General features: G+C 33.6%; 1 protein-coding gene across 7 annotated transcripts in view; it reads left to right on the top strand.

Annotated features, from left to right (window-relative positions):
* LOC125057063 (muscle calcium channel subunit alpha-1-like) overlaps positions 1-16,367 on the top strand; it is a 48,657-nt gene that overhangs the window by 5,550 nt on the left and 26,740 nt on the right. For all 7 annotated transcript variants that reach the window (XR_007118163.1, XM_047660511.1, XM_047660512.1 and 4 more), the window contains exons 2-16: positions 5,015-5,202; positions 5,527-5,632; positions 8,031-8,170; positions 9,383-9,489; positions 9,700-9,852; positions 10,058-10,251; positions 10,841-10,944; positions 11,205-11,377; positions 12,028-12,137; positions 12,596-12,711; positions 13,015-13,117; positions 14,856-15,007; positions 15,177-15,387; positions 15,932-16,052; positions 16,227-16,321. Coding sequence is in view for 6 of the 7 variants with exons in the window: in XM_047660511.1 (XP_047516467.1) it covers positions 5,021-5,202; positions 5,527-5,632; positions 8,031-8,170; positions 9,383-9,489; positions 9,700-9,852; positions 10,058-10,251; positions 10,841-10,944; positions 11,205-11,377; positions 12,028-12,137; positions 12,596-12,711; positions 13,015-13,117; positions 14,856-15,007; positions 15,177-15,387; positions 15,932-16,052; positions 16,227-16,321 (2,067 nt within the window). In the remaining variant the exon portion in view is untranslated. The remainder of the gene's footprint in view (positions 1-5,014; positions 5,203-5,526; positions 5,633-8,030; positions 8,171-9,382; positions 9,490-9,699; positions 9,853-10,057; positions 10,252-10,840; positions 10,945-11,204; positions 11,378-12,027; positions 12,138-12,595; positions 12,712-13,014; positions 13,118-14,855; positions 15,008-15,176; positions 15,388-15,931; positions 16,053-16,226; positions 16,322-16,367) is intronic.

Raw genomic sequence — 16,367 nt, 5'->3', positions numbered from 1 at the left:
TATGAAATAGCTACAGAAATCTATGGAAATGTAAAGAATGAATGAAAAGGTGGGAGCTTGTAGTTTATTGTTTATCAGAATGCCAAATCATAAAATGACTGCTTCACGACTGATTTCAGTGCGACCGCCTCTGCGAAAACCGCTGTGTGAGTTCGAAAAGTGATGATCGAGAAGTGATTTACAGAATCGCAGGGCTGTAACAAAATATTAAAAGCGCTGGTACTTGGCAACGATCAATAACGATATTTTCGATATTTTTGAATGCAATTACAATGTTGATCACTCAACATCTGTGTTGTGCAATCGCTATCGATATTTGGAGTTATAGACTACCGGCGCCTACAGGGCGTGTGTCACCGAGTCAAGGCAAAAATATTAACCATTACCTATTTATTTCACATATAAACAGTTTTTAAATCGATACAAGTTTATATTTCTGTGATATTTATTCATTACAGTATTATACATATTTTATGAATAACAATCGTAATCGTATGTAATTTGTATACGTTAAGCAATATTGCATTGTTAATTATTTGCTATTGCTTAGTTATAATACTCTTCCTAATTGCAATTTATGTATTTAATCTATTTCGTCAAATGCTTAAATCTAAAGCTGTATAAATATTATACCTACATTTTATAATTTTTTTTTAAATAATAATCAATCAACTTTTTTATAGTACCTTGTTATAAACGTGTACGTATTTTGATTATTAATTATTTTTAAAATGTAATTAGCTTTGTGTACTTTAACTTTTTGGAGTTATGACTTATTTCGACTTTTGTTACTATCTATTAAGATTAATTTGTCTACTCCCACATTCAAAAAAAATATATCAGTCTTATTTAAGTTTTTTAACTGCATGTCCTATAATCTCTTTCTATTACGAAAAAGACAGCATTGAATATTTATGTATATGATATATTTTCGAAACTATATTTTCAAGTATTCAGCCACTCCATAGATAAAATCTTAATAGCCGAAGTATCCAATTTGTGTGTTTCGAGATATGATCTAACCTCGTTCGTGGAACTCATCACTTTGATACTATACTAAAATTAATAGGTAAAATTTCATTGAGATGATATGTTGCACTAGTTTCTCTCAGTAGCCATCATTTTTATTCCAAAAGTAGCTAATTGTTGTGTCTGAATTGTTTTATCCTCTCTAACGTTGAGCCAGAAGTTCCACCTGATCACCTTGACGCCCATCGTTACACAACTGAGCGTTTTTAAGGCAGTGCCGCGAACCACCACAATGTGGAATCAGCTGCCCACTGAAGTATTTCCGAATTAATTCGATTTATCGTCCTTCAAGAAAAGAGCGTACCAATTCTTAAAATACCAGCAACGCACTCGCGAGCGCTCTGGCATTGAGACTGTCCATGGGCCGCATCAGATGAACTTCCTGTCCGTTTGTCAATTATCCTTTCTCAAGAACATCCAATATAAAATCCCTAATTCGAACTTGTAATTGCAGAGACTATATATAGTCAGGTTTACGGGACTACAAATACTTCAAGCCGTTTGGCGAGACATAAAATGATTGATTTTGTCTTTCTTTCCCCCGCTAACTTGTATAAATAGAGAAACCCAGAAAATTCAATGTATTTTGTATAAACAACTCAGTCCGCTCCCCACTGGTATTCACAGCGTGATACCAACACAAAAAAGCTTTTTCACCAGCTTATGGATATTACTTAATAAAGTTTACATAAGGAGTACGTACTTTGTATTACAATACACAGCATGATAAATGTTTTCCTATAAATATTCCTAGCAATTTTTTTTGCACATAACTTTCGTATCAAAGTTTAAAAAGCAAACAAACAAACAAACTCGTTTTAGTATTACAACTTTGGAATATAAGTAAAAAACTTTAATGATACAATTATTTTTGAGTTGAATTGCAATAACTTAACATGTTTGTTTACTTTTTTGGGTCAAGGTAAGTTTTACATAAATAACTAAAATATAATAAACATAAAAATAAAGTCCCTCTCAGCTGTCTTGTAGTGAATATAAGTGCAAGTGCGGTATCTCGGACACACGGACATAGTGCCAAAACAGTAGTTTAAGTTAATTATCCATAGCTTAAGCTATTTACTACTGTGGTGGAAAATTAATTCAAAATAATATTAATTATTAGCCATAATTATTGTATAGGCTAAAATGTAATTCATGTTGCAGACTCTTTTTCGTGAACTTTATTGTAAGAAATGATTCCTTTAGATGTCAAACTCATTTATGTGTTTGACTTAAATGCTACTTAACTCTAAATTTCGCCTTACTTTTAGTTAATAGAAAATGTTCCGAGATTCACTCATATAAACAGGGTAGCAAATCGCAATAATTCTGTCATTATATTGAGTATCCATTAATATAACGTCCGTTTTACGATTTTCTGATACTTATTACTTTACGACTTTGCTACTAATGACCTAACTAATAAATATAGTGGAAAACTTGTTGAATACTTTTCAATACAAATAAAATTTAAAAAAAGGTATATTTTATATTAAAATGGAAATTAAAATTACCTGTAGTTGCGATTGTATAAGTACTTCTAATTGTTTAATAGTCCGTGGCGTGGTAAAATGGAGTTGTACACATGATGGAAATTAATATTATTGAAAGGTTGGTTAAAACCCGCGTGCAGCCGGTGTATTGTCAATGCCACCGTCTTCATGCGACCCTTAAGAAAAGGCATAAGTGTCCTGTCGTGTATGGTTCGATATAGGAATACTCTATCTTATTCGTATAAGAATATATAATTATATGAAATAGCTTAATTAACCTTAGTTCTTACCATGAACTTACATCGTTTGAAGAGATCTACAAATTGATGGAAAATCCGTCCGGGCTGCTGAAAGATAACATTATCGTATTGACGTATACGAAAACTTGAGGAAACATTTGTGAAATTCGGGCTGTCGGTCGGCTGATAGTTTTTAGACTTGACTTTACTTTACTTTACTTTACTAGATAAACGCTTCTATAAGATACAGTTTTTACCATATTCTTAACCTACATAGAAATAATAATAATCTTGAAACATATGTCGTATGCTGGCATTGCCTCGCTGTATTGCGATACTTAGTCGTTGAACGAGGACTGGACCATCTCTGTGGTAACCGGTACTATCTAACAGGCGCCATTGTAAATCTTTAATTAGTTTCGTGCACTTAAACCCCACGGCCCAAGAGTCTGCTTCAAAGGAAACAAAATAGTTGGAGGAAAGACTCCTCTATTGAGCCGCTTATTATTTTTCGCCTGTTCTGCGGCCGCACCAGCTTTTCTGCTTGTCCGAGGAAGGTGACACGGGGCTAACGTGTTCACACAAGTAGCATACCAAAGCCCGTCCCATCCTCCAAGGGTACAAAGACATCGCATCCAGCCGCTTGCTATATGAACTTAAAATCTATATTTGTTTCAATGTGTGCAGTGCTTGTGCCTGTGTGCCATATATTGTTAAGACAATATGTACTGCTTGAGCAGTTTTTTACATAGTGCATACATTGAAACAATAAGCTTCGTATAACTAATACGTGATAAGACATTTAAATCAAAATAAAAAATTAACTCGCCTACGTCTTTGAGATGCAATCAAAACATCTGCGTAACAAAACATAAAATTATTAAACCATCAATCGGGTAAATAAAACGAAAATAAAAGGTGTTTGTGATGCCTTAATAGATTTACGAGAGACGGAGTCGTAAAAATCGTGACGTCGTTTTACGAATACCTCCGCCATTTTGGAGCTTGTTGTTATTGAACAAGTTTGAATTTCGAATTACGAGAGGACTACGTGACTTGAGAGTGTGAAGTTCATAATACACAAATTTATATTATACAGGCATTTACTAAATATATTATAATGTGTACTTATTACTTCGATTAACATACAACGTATAATATTCCAGAGATCCTGGTCAAATTTTCCATAATAAACCAAAACAAAATTAAATCGAATATCCGTGTATTAAATCAACGTTTTTAGACTAGTATTCTTATACTATTAGAACTTAATATTTAGCCTTTTGAAACATCCTGGTCCTAGTTTTTATATTATGTATGTATATGTGAAATATTTCGCAAGTCATTTCAAGATGTCGAAGGAAAGGTGTGGTGAGGTCATCGCACTCTACGTAAACATGTAGATCAGCTGACCTGGACTTGACTTGTTTGAATTTTCGGACGAAATGCTTCTTATTAATAATTACTCCTTAGTTTTACTAGCAGGTTAGGTTAGGCTGCTTTATTACCGCTCAATTCTAATCAAAAATAAGCCGGACAATTTGATGAACGGCTTGGATTTAAAAAAATGGTGTAATCGTTATTCGTGATAAATTGGATAATTCTTGTGCATACAATTATAAAAGCAATTTTACTTAGATAGCCTGGTTTTTCAGGTTTGAACGTCGTTCATCTCCGTACACAGAAACCAGAGAGTAGGTCTCTTCTGGTTGTCGTATAAATAAACGAATTTTAATTTGGTTTATTTCATCATTAAAAAAAAAAAACTAATTGTATCGTGATTCCCGTACATAGTTTGATATTCTGACGTTTCGCGTTTTTGAGACTGTGATTAACCAAAGGCCGTTTAAAATGTAATTGACTGAACCAAAATGCTCAGTTAACTATCAAAAAACGTCGTCGTAATTGGTTCTTTAGTGACAAGTAAAGATAAAAGTAATTTAAATAATTATCCATTGAGTTAATGTTTTATCGACACTCAAAAAGTTGTCAGTGGCTCAGTTGTTTTGTTAGTCAAGTTAAAAAAATTTAACTTTACAAAATATAAAGCTAAAGATTGCAATATGATCTTCAAATAAGATTATTTATCACACAATTTGTTAATACAAGTCATGAGAAACTGCTTATGGGTTTGTGTTCGACAACTTTAATGAGCTCGTGCATTGCTTGCTTTTTATGAATAGACACGCTCTTCACACGGACGACTCCGAATTTTACCTTCAAATTTTAGACTAAATTCCAAACCTGCTTCAGGTTATAATGGAAACCCAAGCCCAGCCAACGACACCAGAAGGAGATGACACAGGCCAGCCGCCTGTTCCACAGAAGAAGCAGGCCAGAGCGCGAGGCAAGGCGCAACCAGAACGACCTAAGAGGAGTCTTTTCTGCCTCACCCTCAATAATCCTTTGAGGAAACTTTGTTATGACATCGTGGAGTGGAAGTATCCTTTTTAACACACTTAAGTTATTCATGTATTTGTGTATTTAATTTTGTCTATATCCCCTCCATCTTTGAACCGATCTGTGCTGCTAAGCCTTATACGTATGCCCTTTAAGTATGATAAAGTAGTTTATTCATTCAATTTCCTTAAAAAAATGATTAATACTTTTGCCTCCTGAGAGGATATTGAGGAAGTCGTAGTTTATAAGAAAAATAAATATAGGAATTGCACTAGGAATGGGCATAACTAAAACCACCTATTTAATAATTTTAACAACAACGATATATTATATTTTTTTAAATACATTTCCTAAAAACACTTCAGACCGTTTGAATATATGATTTTGACTACAATTTTCGCCAATTGCATTGCGTTAGCCGTATTCACACCATACCCAGCCAGTGACACGAACAATACAAATCAAATTTTAGTAAGTATTGGTAGGGGAGCCCAAGAGGGGATTTCGGGATTTACTAAAGCGCGGCAGATTAATATATAGGGGGATACCTTGTACCCGGTTAAGTACCTCCACAAAATATGAGGCCCATATATAAAGCCGCACGTGAAGGAGACAGGATCAGTTTAGTAAAAAAAAATTGACCATCAGAAATTCCCGAGCGCGTCAGATTAAGGTAGGGTGAGTTAATTACATCCTAAAAAGTGTATATTCCACTAATCTGACAATTTGAGAGTGTCGGAAAAAAAGGGGAGGGCAACAAAGTTGTAAAAAAAAAACGTCATCTCGACATTCTCGAGCGTAGCTAATTTTTTTTTTATTTTGAAGGAAATAATTCAAGAATAATGAAAAATATATAATCTGACGATTTCCGCAAGCCGAAATAACAAAAATTCGTCGATAAAGTTAAATGCGTGCAGCTGCGTGATGCCTACATTTCCTTAAACCGATCGGAATCTACTAAACGGCGTTCTAAATATTTCCCTCAAAATTACATTTCCTGTGAATTTGAACCGATTCGGACCGATAGATTTTGAGAAATTTTGAAAAATCTTAAAAAAATAAGAAATATTTTTTTTTAAAGTGGTTTCTTTATCGATCAATTTCAAAAACTAATCCGCCTTTGAGCTTGAAAAACCACGTCGATCGCCACCAAGCTGGTCAAAAGCGGTTGATTCGTTCGAGAGATATCGTACACGAAAGAAACCCGAAAAAGTGTTTTTTCGGGATTACTCCGAAATTTGTGGTTCGATCAATTAAAATTGCAAAATTACTTATGAGGATGATAAAACTGCGTTGAATGCCGCCAACCGCGTGAAAATTGCTTGATCCATTCAAAAGTTATGGCGGTTTGAAAATTCCAAAAATAGTGTTCTATGAAACTTCTATCAGACTTTCGAGCTGGGAGAGCTCAAATGCATAGAAATGTTATTTCTTTGAACTCAGTGAGCTCAAAATATCAATTTTAAGCGCCCAGGAATGGAATTAGCGGGTAGTTGCAGGGATGGCCTTTTAGGTGAACCGTTTTTCTATTTTTTTTTTGGCAGATCAGGCGAATCCCTCTAGATAATCGTCAGATTATGAGACAGTACGTTTAGAACATAAAGATGAACCACATATATCTTAATCTGACGCGCTTGAGTATTTCAAAATTGCGATTTTTTTTTGCAAATTAATAAAATGGCTGTGGGTTTGCGTCCCATCGAAATCGTCAGATTAGTGAATGAGAGCTTTTTTTGGTGCACTTAACACTCCCTTAGAAAATCTGACGCGCTCGATAAAAAATTTTTTTTTTTAATTTTCAACCCTTAAATACAACCACCCGCATCATGCAAACGATCAGATTAACATACGTACATTATTAAAAATACGTAGGGCATAGATGCTATCAATATCTGACGCGCTCGAGGATGTCCATGCAACAGTTTTTTTTTACATATTTAACTATCTATAGCCGCTTCCCCCACCGATGAAAAGGAATTTATCATATAACATTTTTTTCTTCTTTTTAGCTAAGCTTTGCATCCCAATAGGTCTCTACGACGCTCGAGTAAATCCCCATTTAGCATCGTGGGCTCCCCTACCATATATCCTTAATATATGTAGTAACTTTACATATAATTTTCTTGCACAAGTGCAATACAGACCAAGGTCGCCGTATCGCCGACATATTATGTTGATAACTTTTGATGGGGGGGTTAGGTAATGTACCTAATGTAAAATTCATTTATTATAAGACACAAGGTGATGTCGACTGCTCGACGTTAAGTACTTTTTTGGCAGTTTGTTTATATTGGTATTAGGTTGATTTATAAATGTTGACTCTGTGTGTTTCCATAAATTATAACCGTTACCGGGGTAGAACCTTTTGACGGTAAGCTGTAAAGTAAGTAAGTGGTAAGTTATAAAAGCCGCTGGAACGAGCTCCAAGCTGAATTAACCCACGATGACTTACGTGAACTGTCATCTTGATTTGCACGATTGTGTAACGATAATAAATATATAAATAAGGAAAATAGGAATAAATTGGTACTTAACTACTTAAACGTTCTGTCGGAGTTTTGAATGTCCCAAGGAATTGAGCCATACATGCATGGTCTAAGAAGGCGATTTTGGTGTGGATTACGTTTTAAGGAAAGAAAATAATTGTAAATTGATAAACGATAAACAATGAAGCAATTTAAATATTAATGTCATTGTAAGATTGTTTAATCACGCAGCAATGCAAGCTTACGTTTTATACGTGGGCAGTCCATCCATATTTAACAAATCCGCGGCTGCTATGATCAACGTCCTTAACATATCAGTAGACAATTAAACTACTCCTAGAAACTTATACAATTAATTACTTATTATTAAAAAATAATTATAGGAAAAGGTAGAATGGGTTTTCATGGCGATTTTTACCGGAGAGTGTGTGATGAAGATAATAGCGTATGGCTTTTTGATGCATCCTGGAGCTTATCTGAGAAACGCCTGGAACAGTTTGGACTTTACTATTGTTACTATAGGGTAAGTATAAGTTTCTTTGTGACAAATAACAGTTACATTTCAATTCGTTCTCTTTAAACGGATTCGAAATAGGATCTTGATATGTCAAGTCATGTCAGGGATGAAATACGCTAAGACAATCCTGATTAATTAGGCGTATAAATTAGGCTTAGCTTAGTAGTTAGAGGACTCTTTGAGCTGGGTAAATCATTTTAGATATAATTTGATGATAAACCAAACAAGTGTTATAACAAAAACGAAGAAAAATAGTGTATTATTGAAGTGAAACTTCTTTATCAGGGTTGGAAAAAAAATTTGTGTAACATTTTTTCGTTACGCGTCACATTTTTCGGTTACGCGTCACATGTTACGGTTACGCGTCACATTTGACCGTTACGCGCGTCTTTTTCTTATCCCTACCACGGTTGATTCGAAGAGATTCTAAACCATTAATAACAAAAACGATAACTATGATACTAAAAATTCTATTACAATTTATGAAATTCTGTAATAATCTTAGTGGTAATAAGGTAAAATGAAATAATTGTATTATTTGTATTCCTGTCTATGATAATAAAAGCCTTTTGATAAACTATCAAATTAAACTTTATATAACCAATTTCTGTAAAGTTGCATATAGATAATTTTTCGAAAAATAAGGTCATAAAGAAGTTTCACTTCTAACGTGTGTACACTAGTACACGCACACATTTTTTTTTATAATATACCAATTTATTCAACAGCCTAGAGTTATTGTCGAAAGAGGTCATCGTTATGACCTTTTATGGGTTAACCTAATCTTAACACACAATGCAATATACTTTAAAGCTATATGACTAGTAAATGTTTTGTCTTTGTTTAGGAGTTGTGGGTATTATAGTCTGAAACTTTTGTGATTAGAATTTACATGCTATATACCTTTTGTATGTAATTTTGTCAGTCATTTGTAAAAGCTCGGGCATTGGAAAGCTATTCGCGATGATATAATTAATTCAGTTACTAGTTGCCATGAAGGAGGACAACAACTTAATACGATAAGTACCAACACTTTCTTACCGTTGGAGGATCCCTGTCTTATACTGTCCGCTTTTGATATCGATCTCAACAGTAGACTTTTTCTCATCAATCGTTGGATATGATTCTAATGAAAATGTTTTATATACTTTTTCATACAGAGAGAAAGAGTGATTTCTGGTAAGCAATATACTAAAGGTGAAAAATTATTGATTTCAGCATAGTGAGTCAGCTCTTACAAGTAATATCTAAGGATTTGTTTGACGTAAAAGCCTTAAGAGCTTTCAGAGTTCTACGACCGCTACGATTAGTGTCGGGAGTACCAAGTGAGTATAGTTTTTTATATAATTAATTTCTATAAGTCATGAATTGTATAAGTAAATAATTTGGTATAATTGATTAATTATATTGGTAGTAACACAAATTTTACTTTATTAATACGATGAAGCATTTTTTATAAGCATGAGTTCGTAACGACGAACTGCTTCAAGTAAAATTTTTGTTTGTTGTTATTTATTATTCAATTTTCATTCCAGGTCTCCAAATAGTTTTAAATTCAATATTGAAGGCGATGGTACCTCTGTTCCATATCGCTTTTCTCGTTCTTTTTGTGATCATTATCTATGCTATTATTGGTTTGGAGCTGTTTTCCGGGGTTCTACATGATACCTGCTTTGATAATGAAACTAGTAAGTACTAAGTATAAACATATCTTTTTATTTTCAAGTTTTTATTAATTAAAATTTGTCGGAGACAAAACATGATTCTAGACGTACAGTGCTTTTATAAATAGCAGAATGGTTGTACTTGAATAAAATATTCTCAAATTACTAATTAACTTTGCAGTATTTATTTTTAAATTTTAACACAAATTAAAAAAAAAAATTCTTGCAGAAAAAATGGTAGATGAACCATCCCCTTGTTCCCGGGAAGCTGATGTTGGCAACCACTGTGATGAGGGCCAGATATGCAAGGACTATTGGGTTGGGATTAATTTTGGTATCACCAATTTTGACAATATTGGATATGCGATGCTCACTGTATTCCAATGTATCACACTTGAGGGATGGACGGATATTATGTACGCGGTAAGAACTATTTATGACTAGTAAAAGATAAATTCAATTAAACTCTGTATATAGGAGTAGTAAATTTAAAAGTTTCAATAAAACCTTTTTTTCGCATAGGTATATTAAACCAGAATTTTCAAAAAAATTATTTTATTAAATTTACGCAGACTGTCTTTTGACGTGTATATGAAGCCTTATTATAATACTAATTTTACTTTATTATTACGAAGCCTCTACATGAAAAGTGTTTAAATGTTCATCGATAACTCCATTTTTTTTAAATCTAGCTTTTGGCCCGATCATTGTTCTATTAAGCTCATCTTTCAGAGATAAGATTAAGATGTATATTATAAGCAATAGCACTAATATACTAGCTTCTGGCCGAAACCTGTAGATACTGCATTGCTAAAAGTAATAAAATTATGATTTATTGAATATAGTATACATAGTATTGCAAGTCTTTAATAGAAAATAATAACTATCTATAATTCAAAGTGATTTCAAATAACTGAGACTATCTTTAAAGATACTGTGCTTATAGTGCAATAAAATATGTAATATTCTTATCGTTAACAAATATATTGGCAACAACTTCAATACGTTTCAGATAGCTGACGTGAAAGGCAACACCTGGGTGTGGATCTATTTCGTTACTTTGGTTATTTTTGGAAATTTCTTCGTTATGAACTTGATTCTCGGAGTTTTATCCGGGTAGGTTGGGTTATATATTTTAATACGAAGAACTTAGAACCCTAATTATTTCTATTTAAAAACATTTCGGCTGAAACTTCATGAAATTTCGTTCAAGTTTTTTTCTTTATGTAGAAACGAAGTAATTACTTATGTCTAAAAGAATAAACGAAGTAAGAGTGGTGGAAATATCTTATTTTTTCATAATTAGTAAAGTCTTTTCGCGGATACAATTTTGTGATCAATTTAACAGAATGAATAACAACATCATTATTTTCTAGAGAGTTCTCAAAAGAAAGAGAAAAAGCAAAGAATAGAGGAGATTTTCAGAAGTCAAGAGAACGACAGCAGTTTGAAGAAGATTTGAAAGGATATCTCAATTGGATAACAGTTGCTGAAGAGCTGGATCTCGAAAATGATCAAGGGCAGAAGGAACAAGACCAGGAAAATCAAGGTTAATCTTCTTTGAAATTTCAAATATGTTTTTAGAAAATACAGTTTTATCTATAACTTGATATAAACCTAGGCTAAGCTAAATTTTAAATCGCTGACCATGGACATGCGAGAAGGCATTAAAAAATGGTACAAACTTTTCTTAAAGGACCCCATGGCGTAGTGGTTTGAAAGCACTACGATGTGCAGCTCCACATAATGGTTATGCACAGCAAAAAGTTCATTAGAAATGCATAGTCAAGTATTAATGTACATACATTGAGAAGGAATTGATAAACCTACTGGCAAAAGTAATATAATTTGGTTTATTGGTCAGCTTATGGCATTTTAAAAAGAAAAAATACTTTATTTTACATCACTATATCTACACAAATAAATATAATGTTAAAAAGTAAAAGATACAAAAGTTCTCACTGTCAAGTGATTATAATAAAGGATTCGATGGCGATAGCGTGTATTGTTCTCCAGGCCGATTTGTACACGGCAGCTAGTCTCAAATGCGACTGGCAATGTATGTAGACGACGTTATAGTTCTCAAGTGTTCGTTGGTTCGTACAAAGACACAAGAACAATGTCTATTTCATAACTCTCATAGCCTGATTGGATTGTGAGTACTATATACGTATGAAGCTCATAATATTTTTGTTGTAGGTAATAAAAATGAGAGAATAAATAATGAAGACTCGCAAACAAATATAAACGGAAATGGCGAAGCTCAGAAAACTACAACATGCAAAATCTACTGTAAGAGATTTGACAAAGTAAGCAATATTTTAAACATTAAGATTATTCTAAAAAAAATTGTTTGTTTCTGTCTATGTATCTACTTTAACACTTGCTAGTGAAGATAAATATCCCAGGAAATCGGCTAATACAAAATTAAGGACGTGTGCGAGCGCAAAAGCCTGATCACCTACTTGTCTTATCGAACATGTTTAAAGATTTTTCATTTGTTGAAAACCAAGGCAATGACCACACATAATTAATAAGTATAATATTTCTATCTGTAAATCCAATACCGACATCAATCCGGATCCCAACGTTTTTGTATGCAAGGTTGATGCAGTTCTCTCAATATCCGTAGCGTGCGGCTCTGAATCTGTTAGTAGAGAACATTTAAACAATGTTTGCTCTCTTCAATTTTTATTTTGTATAAAATACGTCACTATCTTTAAAATGTTCGTAAATACGGTGTAAAATTAGTTTTGTAATATTTTAGGTTAATCGTCGTATGCGCAGGTCGTGTCGTAAAGCTGTCAAGTCGCAAACGTTTTATTGGGCTATTATTGTACTTGTATTTCTGAATACACTTGTACTAGCCACAGAACATTATAAGTAAGTACATTTTTCAGATAAAATAAAACTATTTTAAGAATTTTTGATGAGATATTGTAATGTTTCAAAATATAGCAAGCTGTAGAAAAACCAAGAATTGTTTTAACCTAATATTGTTTTAACCATACGAATTACGGATAATTTCTACTAGAAATACTGTTTCGGATTCATATGTTTATTCCCCACGGATTTTAACTATTAAGCTGTGGAGGTGTTAAAAAATCTAAGAAATTGATTAGAACCGAAATATAATAGTGTGCAGTAAACATTTATAAAGTTTAACTTGAATAAAACTGATTTCAGTCAAGACCCATGGTTGGATGACTTCCAAAACTACGCCAACTATTTGTTCGTCGTGCTGTTTACTATGGAGATGCTTGTTAAGATGTATGCTTTGGGATTCCAGGTGTGTTTTTTTTATTTATATGAATACTTGTCAAATATTTCACTCAGACGTAATTTAACGGTTGCATTTAATATCAATGTGACGGTTAAGCAAGCGAATATACATACATACTGCTTAGAATATGTCAGAATTATTTATCTAAGTATCTCGATATATTATACATGTCCAAAAATCCATGTCAATTCTCAAAAACTGGTGAAACTAACCCGTTCTAATATTATTGAAAAACATCTGACAACTAGAATTTTGGTTTCTGAGAAATTTGTGGATAAACATACAAATATGCATACTTACGAAATTGGCATACATGCTTGGAAGCCTAAACAGTTCAAATATATTATTAACACGTTCACTGCGTAACAGGCCGATATGAGCCTGCCGCGGTATTTCCGCTGGTGCGGACGAAGAAATCTATGTCCCTCTCGCTGGTGCGTAACGATTATCTCAGGTGTTTGTAAAAATTCGACAGGGACAAATATATATTTCATCTTGCGGTCAAAATTGTAGGTTTTCCCCATCAAAACATAACGGCAGGCTTTTATCGACCTACCACGCACTGACGCTGCTTTGCATCCGCTGAGTGCGGCAGTGGGCCTATTTCAGCCCGCCCACCCAACAGGCAGCTGGCGACCCGATACCGCACAGAGCGCGCGCCCGACCAGTTAGTGTTGTGCTATCTAACTGATCTAAAATAGCGTTCGATATTATCAACGATGGCAAGCAATACAAGAAAAATACAAATTTTGGAAAATAGAGTAATTCGCCTTGCAGTTATTGACAGTGATAGTGACAGCAGTGAAGAAATATTTTCCACTAAGAAAAATAAAAAGTATTTCTGTTTCCAAGACAGGCATACATAAGTAAATAAATAAATTTTTCAGTTCCTTTAGTAGTAAATGTAAATTTACGATTAATTTAACTTGACGATTCAAAAGTGTACTTGGTTACCCACTTGAATAAAGATATTTTGAGTTTGAGTTTGAGTTGAGTTTACGATAATTCTGTTTTATTTTCGATATTTCTCTGTCCCATCACTACTAAAAATATATTCTAGTGCGGTTCAGGTCGATATCGGCCTGCCGCTTTTCCTGCTTTATTTCTCATTTCCTGTTTGCCAGATCCCGGGGCGAATCAAACCTAAGGAAGTTGGGTTCAAGGTCATTCTAACAATATAAAAAAAAAATGTATTCATTATGTTTCCACAAAGTTATAGCAATTTAATCTATCCTAGTGCTGTTGGGTCTAGAAAGACCTGCCACGCACCGGCGGAAATATCATTGGGGGCGCATTTTGGCCCGCCGCCGCACCTGATGAAAAATTATTATTTTACTTGCCGCAGTGAACGTGTTAATTTCCAACAATATCACATACATACCGGTCACATAACCTCCTTTTTTGTGGATCAATTCGAAAAAAGCTAGTATTAAAAATTTACACCGACTTCCGGCACCATCACTTTTGTACGGCACTAGGTTTTTCGACATTTATTTTTAATCATCTATACACTTATAACAAAGCCGTACATTAATAATTAGTCGAAATTCCCCCATTGTACCTGAGAAAGTCCATTCACTCATGTACTCACATGTACCGCTCAGAAATGACGGCATAGTGCTCAGAGCTATTTTCAGATATAGTAACAGCCTTCTAAGCGTAATTCAGGTTGGGTCATTTCACAGGTATTTTTTGTTCATGGGCTTGTGGTCTATATATTTAAATGCACGTGATTCCTTTTCAGGGTTACTTCGTATCTCTATTCAACCGCTTCGACTGCTTCGTCATGGTCTGCTCCATTCTGGAGCTGGGTCTCACAATTTCTGGAACCATTCCTCAACTGGGTATATCTGTGCTTCGATGTGTCAGGCTTCTGAGGGTATTCAAAGTTACCAAGTAAGTCCCACACCATATACCATAATTAGTTATGTTATAAAACGTGGACTAAAGATAACCCTAACAATATGGAGATAATATTATATTTTTCTACGTACAATCCACCACCTCGATACATTATAATAAACCTTATTTATAACACGTAAATAAAGCGATGTTTTTTTTATAGATATTGGCGATCGCTATCTAACCTCGTGGCCTCACTTCTAAACTCAATTCAATCTATCTTCTCCCTTCTTCTTCTATTGTTTCTGTTCATCATGATCTTTGCGTTACTGGGTATGCAAGTATTCGGAGGAAGATTTGACTACGACCCAGAGGAACAAAAAGAGAGGCATAACTTTGATTCTTTTTGGCAGGCTGTGTTGACAATGTTTCAGGTAAAACAAAGTAATATTTGTAATAATATCTTAACTAAAAATATTTTATATTTCTACTAGCCGTTTCGCGCCCGCTTTGCTGGACGAATTAAAATAAATTTTATGTTTCATTATTTTATTTTTTTTCATATTTTTATTATTCTTCTTTTTAACTTCCCGCTAAGAAAATTGAAATATTTCGAAAGTCGAGTTTTTAACAGATGTTGACGTTTAGAGGTTCTAGGAAGCCTCTTTTGTTTTTATTAGCGGGAAAAATTTTCATAAAAGTAAAACAGAAATAAAAAAATGAAGGAACGTTAAATAAATAGCCATAAACCATCTAGGAAAAATTTCGCATCGAATGGTGGTAGTTTCATGTCGATACGATCAGTGGTTTAAGCGTGAAAGAGCCTCAAACGAACACCATTTTCTTTTTATATATATATAGATTATGCATCTATACATGTAAGAGATTTTTAGATGATTATTATTATCCGTTTTTCATAACCGTTAGCAATTGATAAGGTATAATTTTCTTAATTTTCCTGCTTATGTTTGCGAACAGATCCTAACAGGAGAAGACTGGAATGTGGTGATGTATCATGGTATAAATGCATATGGTGGTGTTGGTACACCTGGTATGCTTGCTTCGATATACTTCATTATTATTTTCATCTGTGGTAACTGTATCCTTTATATATATTCCTTCTTAATGTTACATTCTTTAGCAATTAAGTTAAGTTAAATATAATTTTAATTTCGTGCATTTATTTATAATCTTGAATATTCGAAATTAATACTCTAAATTAAAGTGTATGGAATATTAAATACAATTAACTTCCTTATTACTATAACATCAGATATACTATTAAACGTGTTCTTGGCTATCGCTGTTGATAATTTGGGAGACGCGGAAGAGATGGATCAGGAAGTAGAAATTGTTAAAGAGAAAGATGTAAGTATACTGCTCTAAGCTAAGAAATTACAAACGAATATTTACT

This window comes from Pieris napi, chromosome 16 (assembly GCF_905475465.1).
Source record: "Pieris napi chromosome 16, ilPieNapi1.2, whole genome shotgun sequence".
NCBI lineage: Eukaryota > Metazoa > Arthropoda > Insecta > Lepidoptera > Pieridae > Pieris > Pieris napi.
Note: the sequence above shows the minus strand (reverse complement) of the source record. Positions and strands in the feature narration are given on the sequence as shown.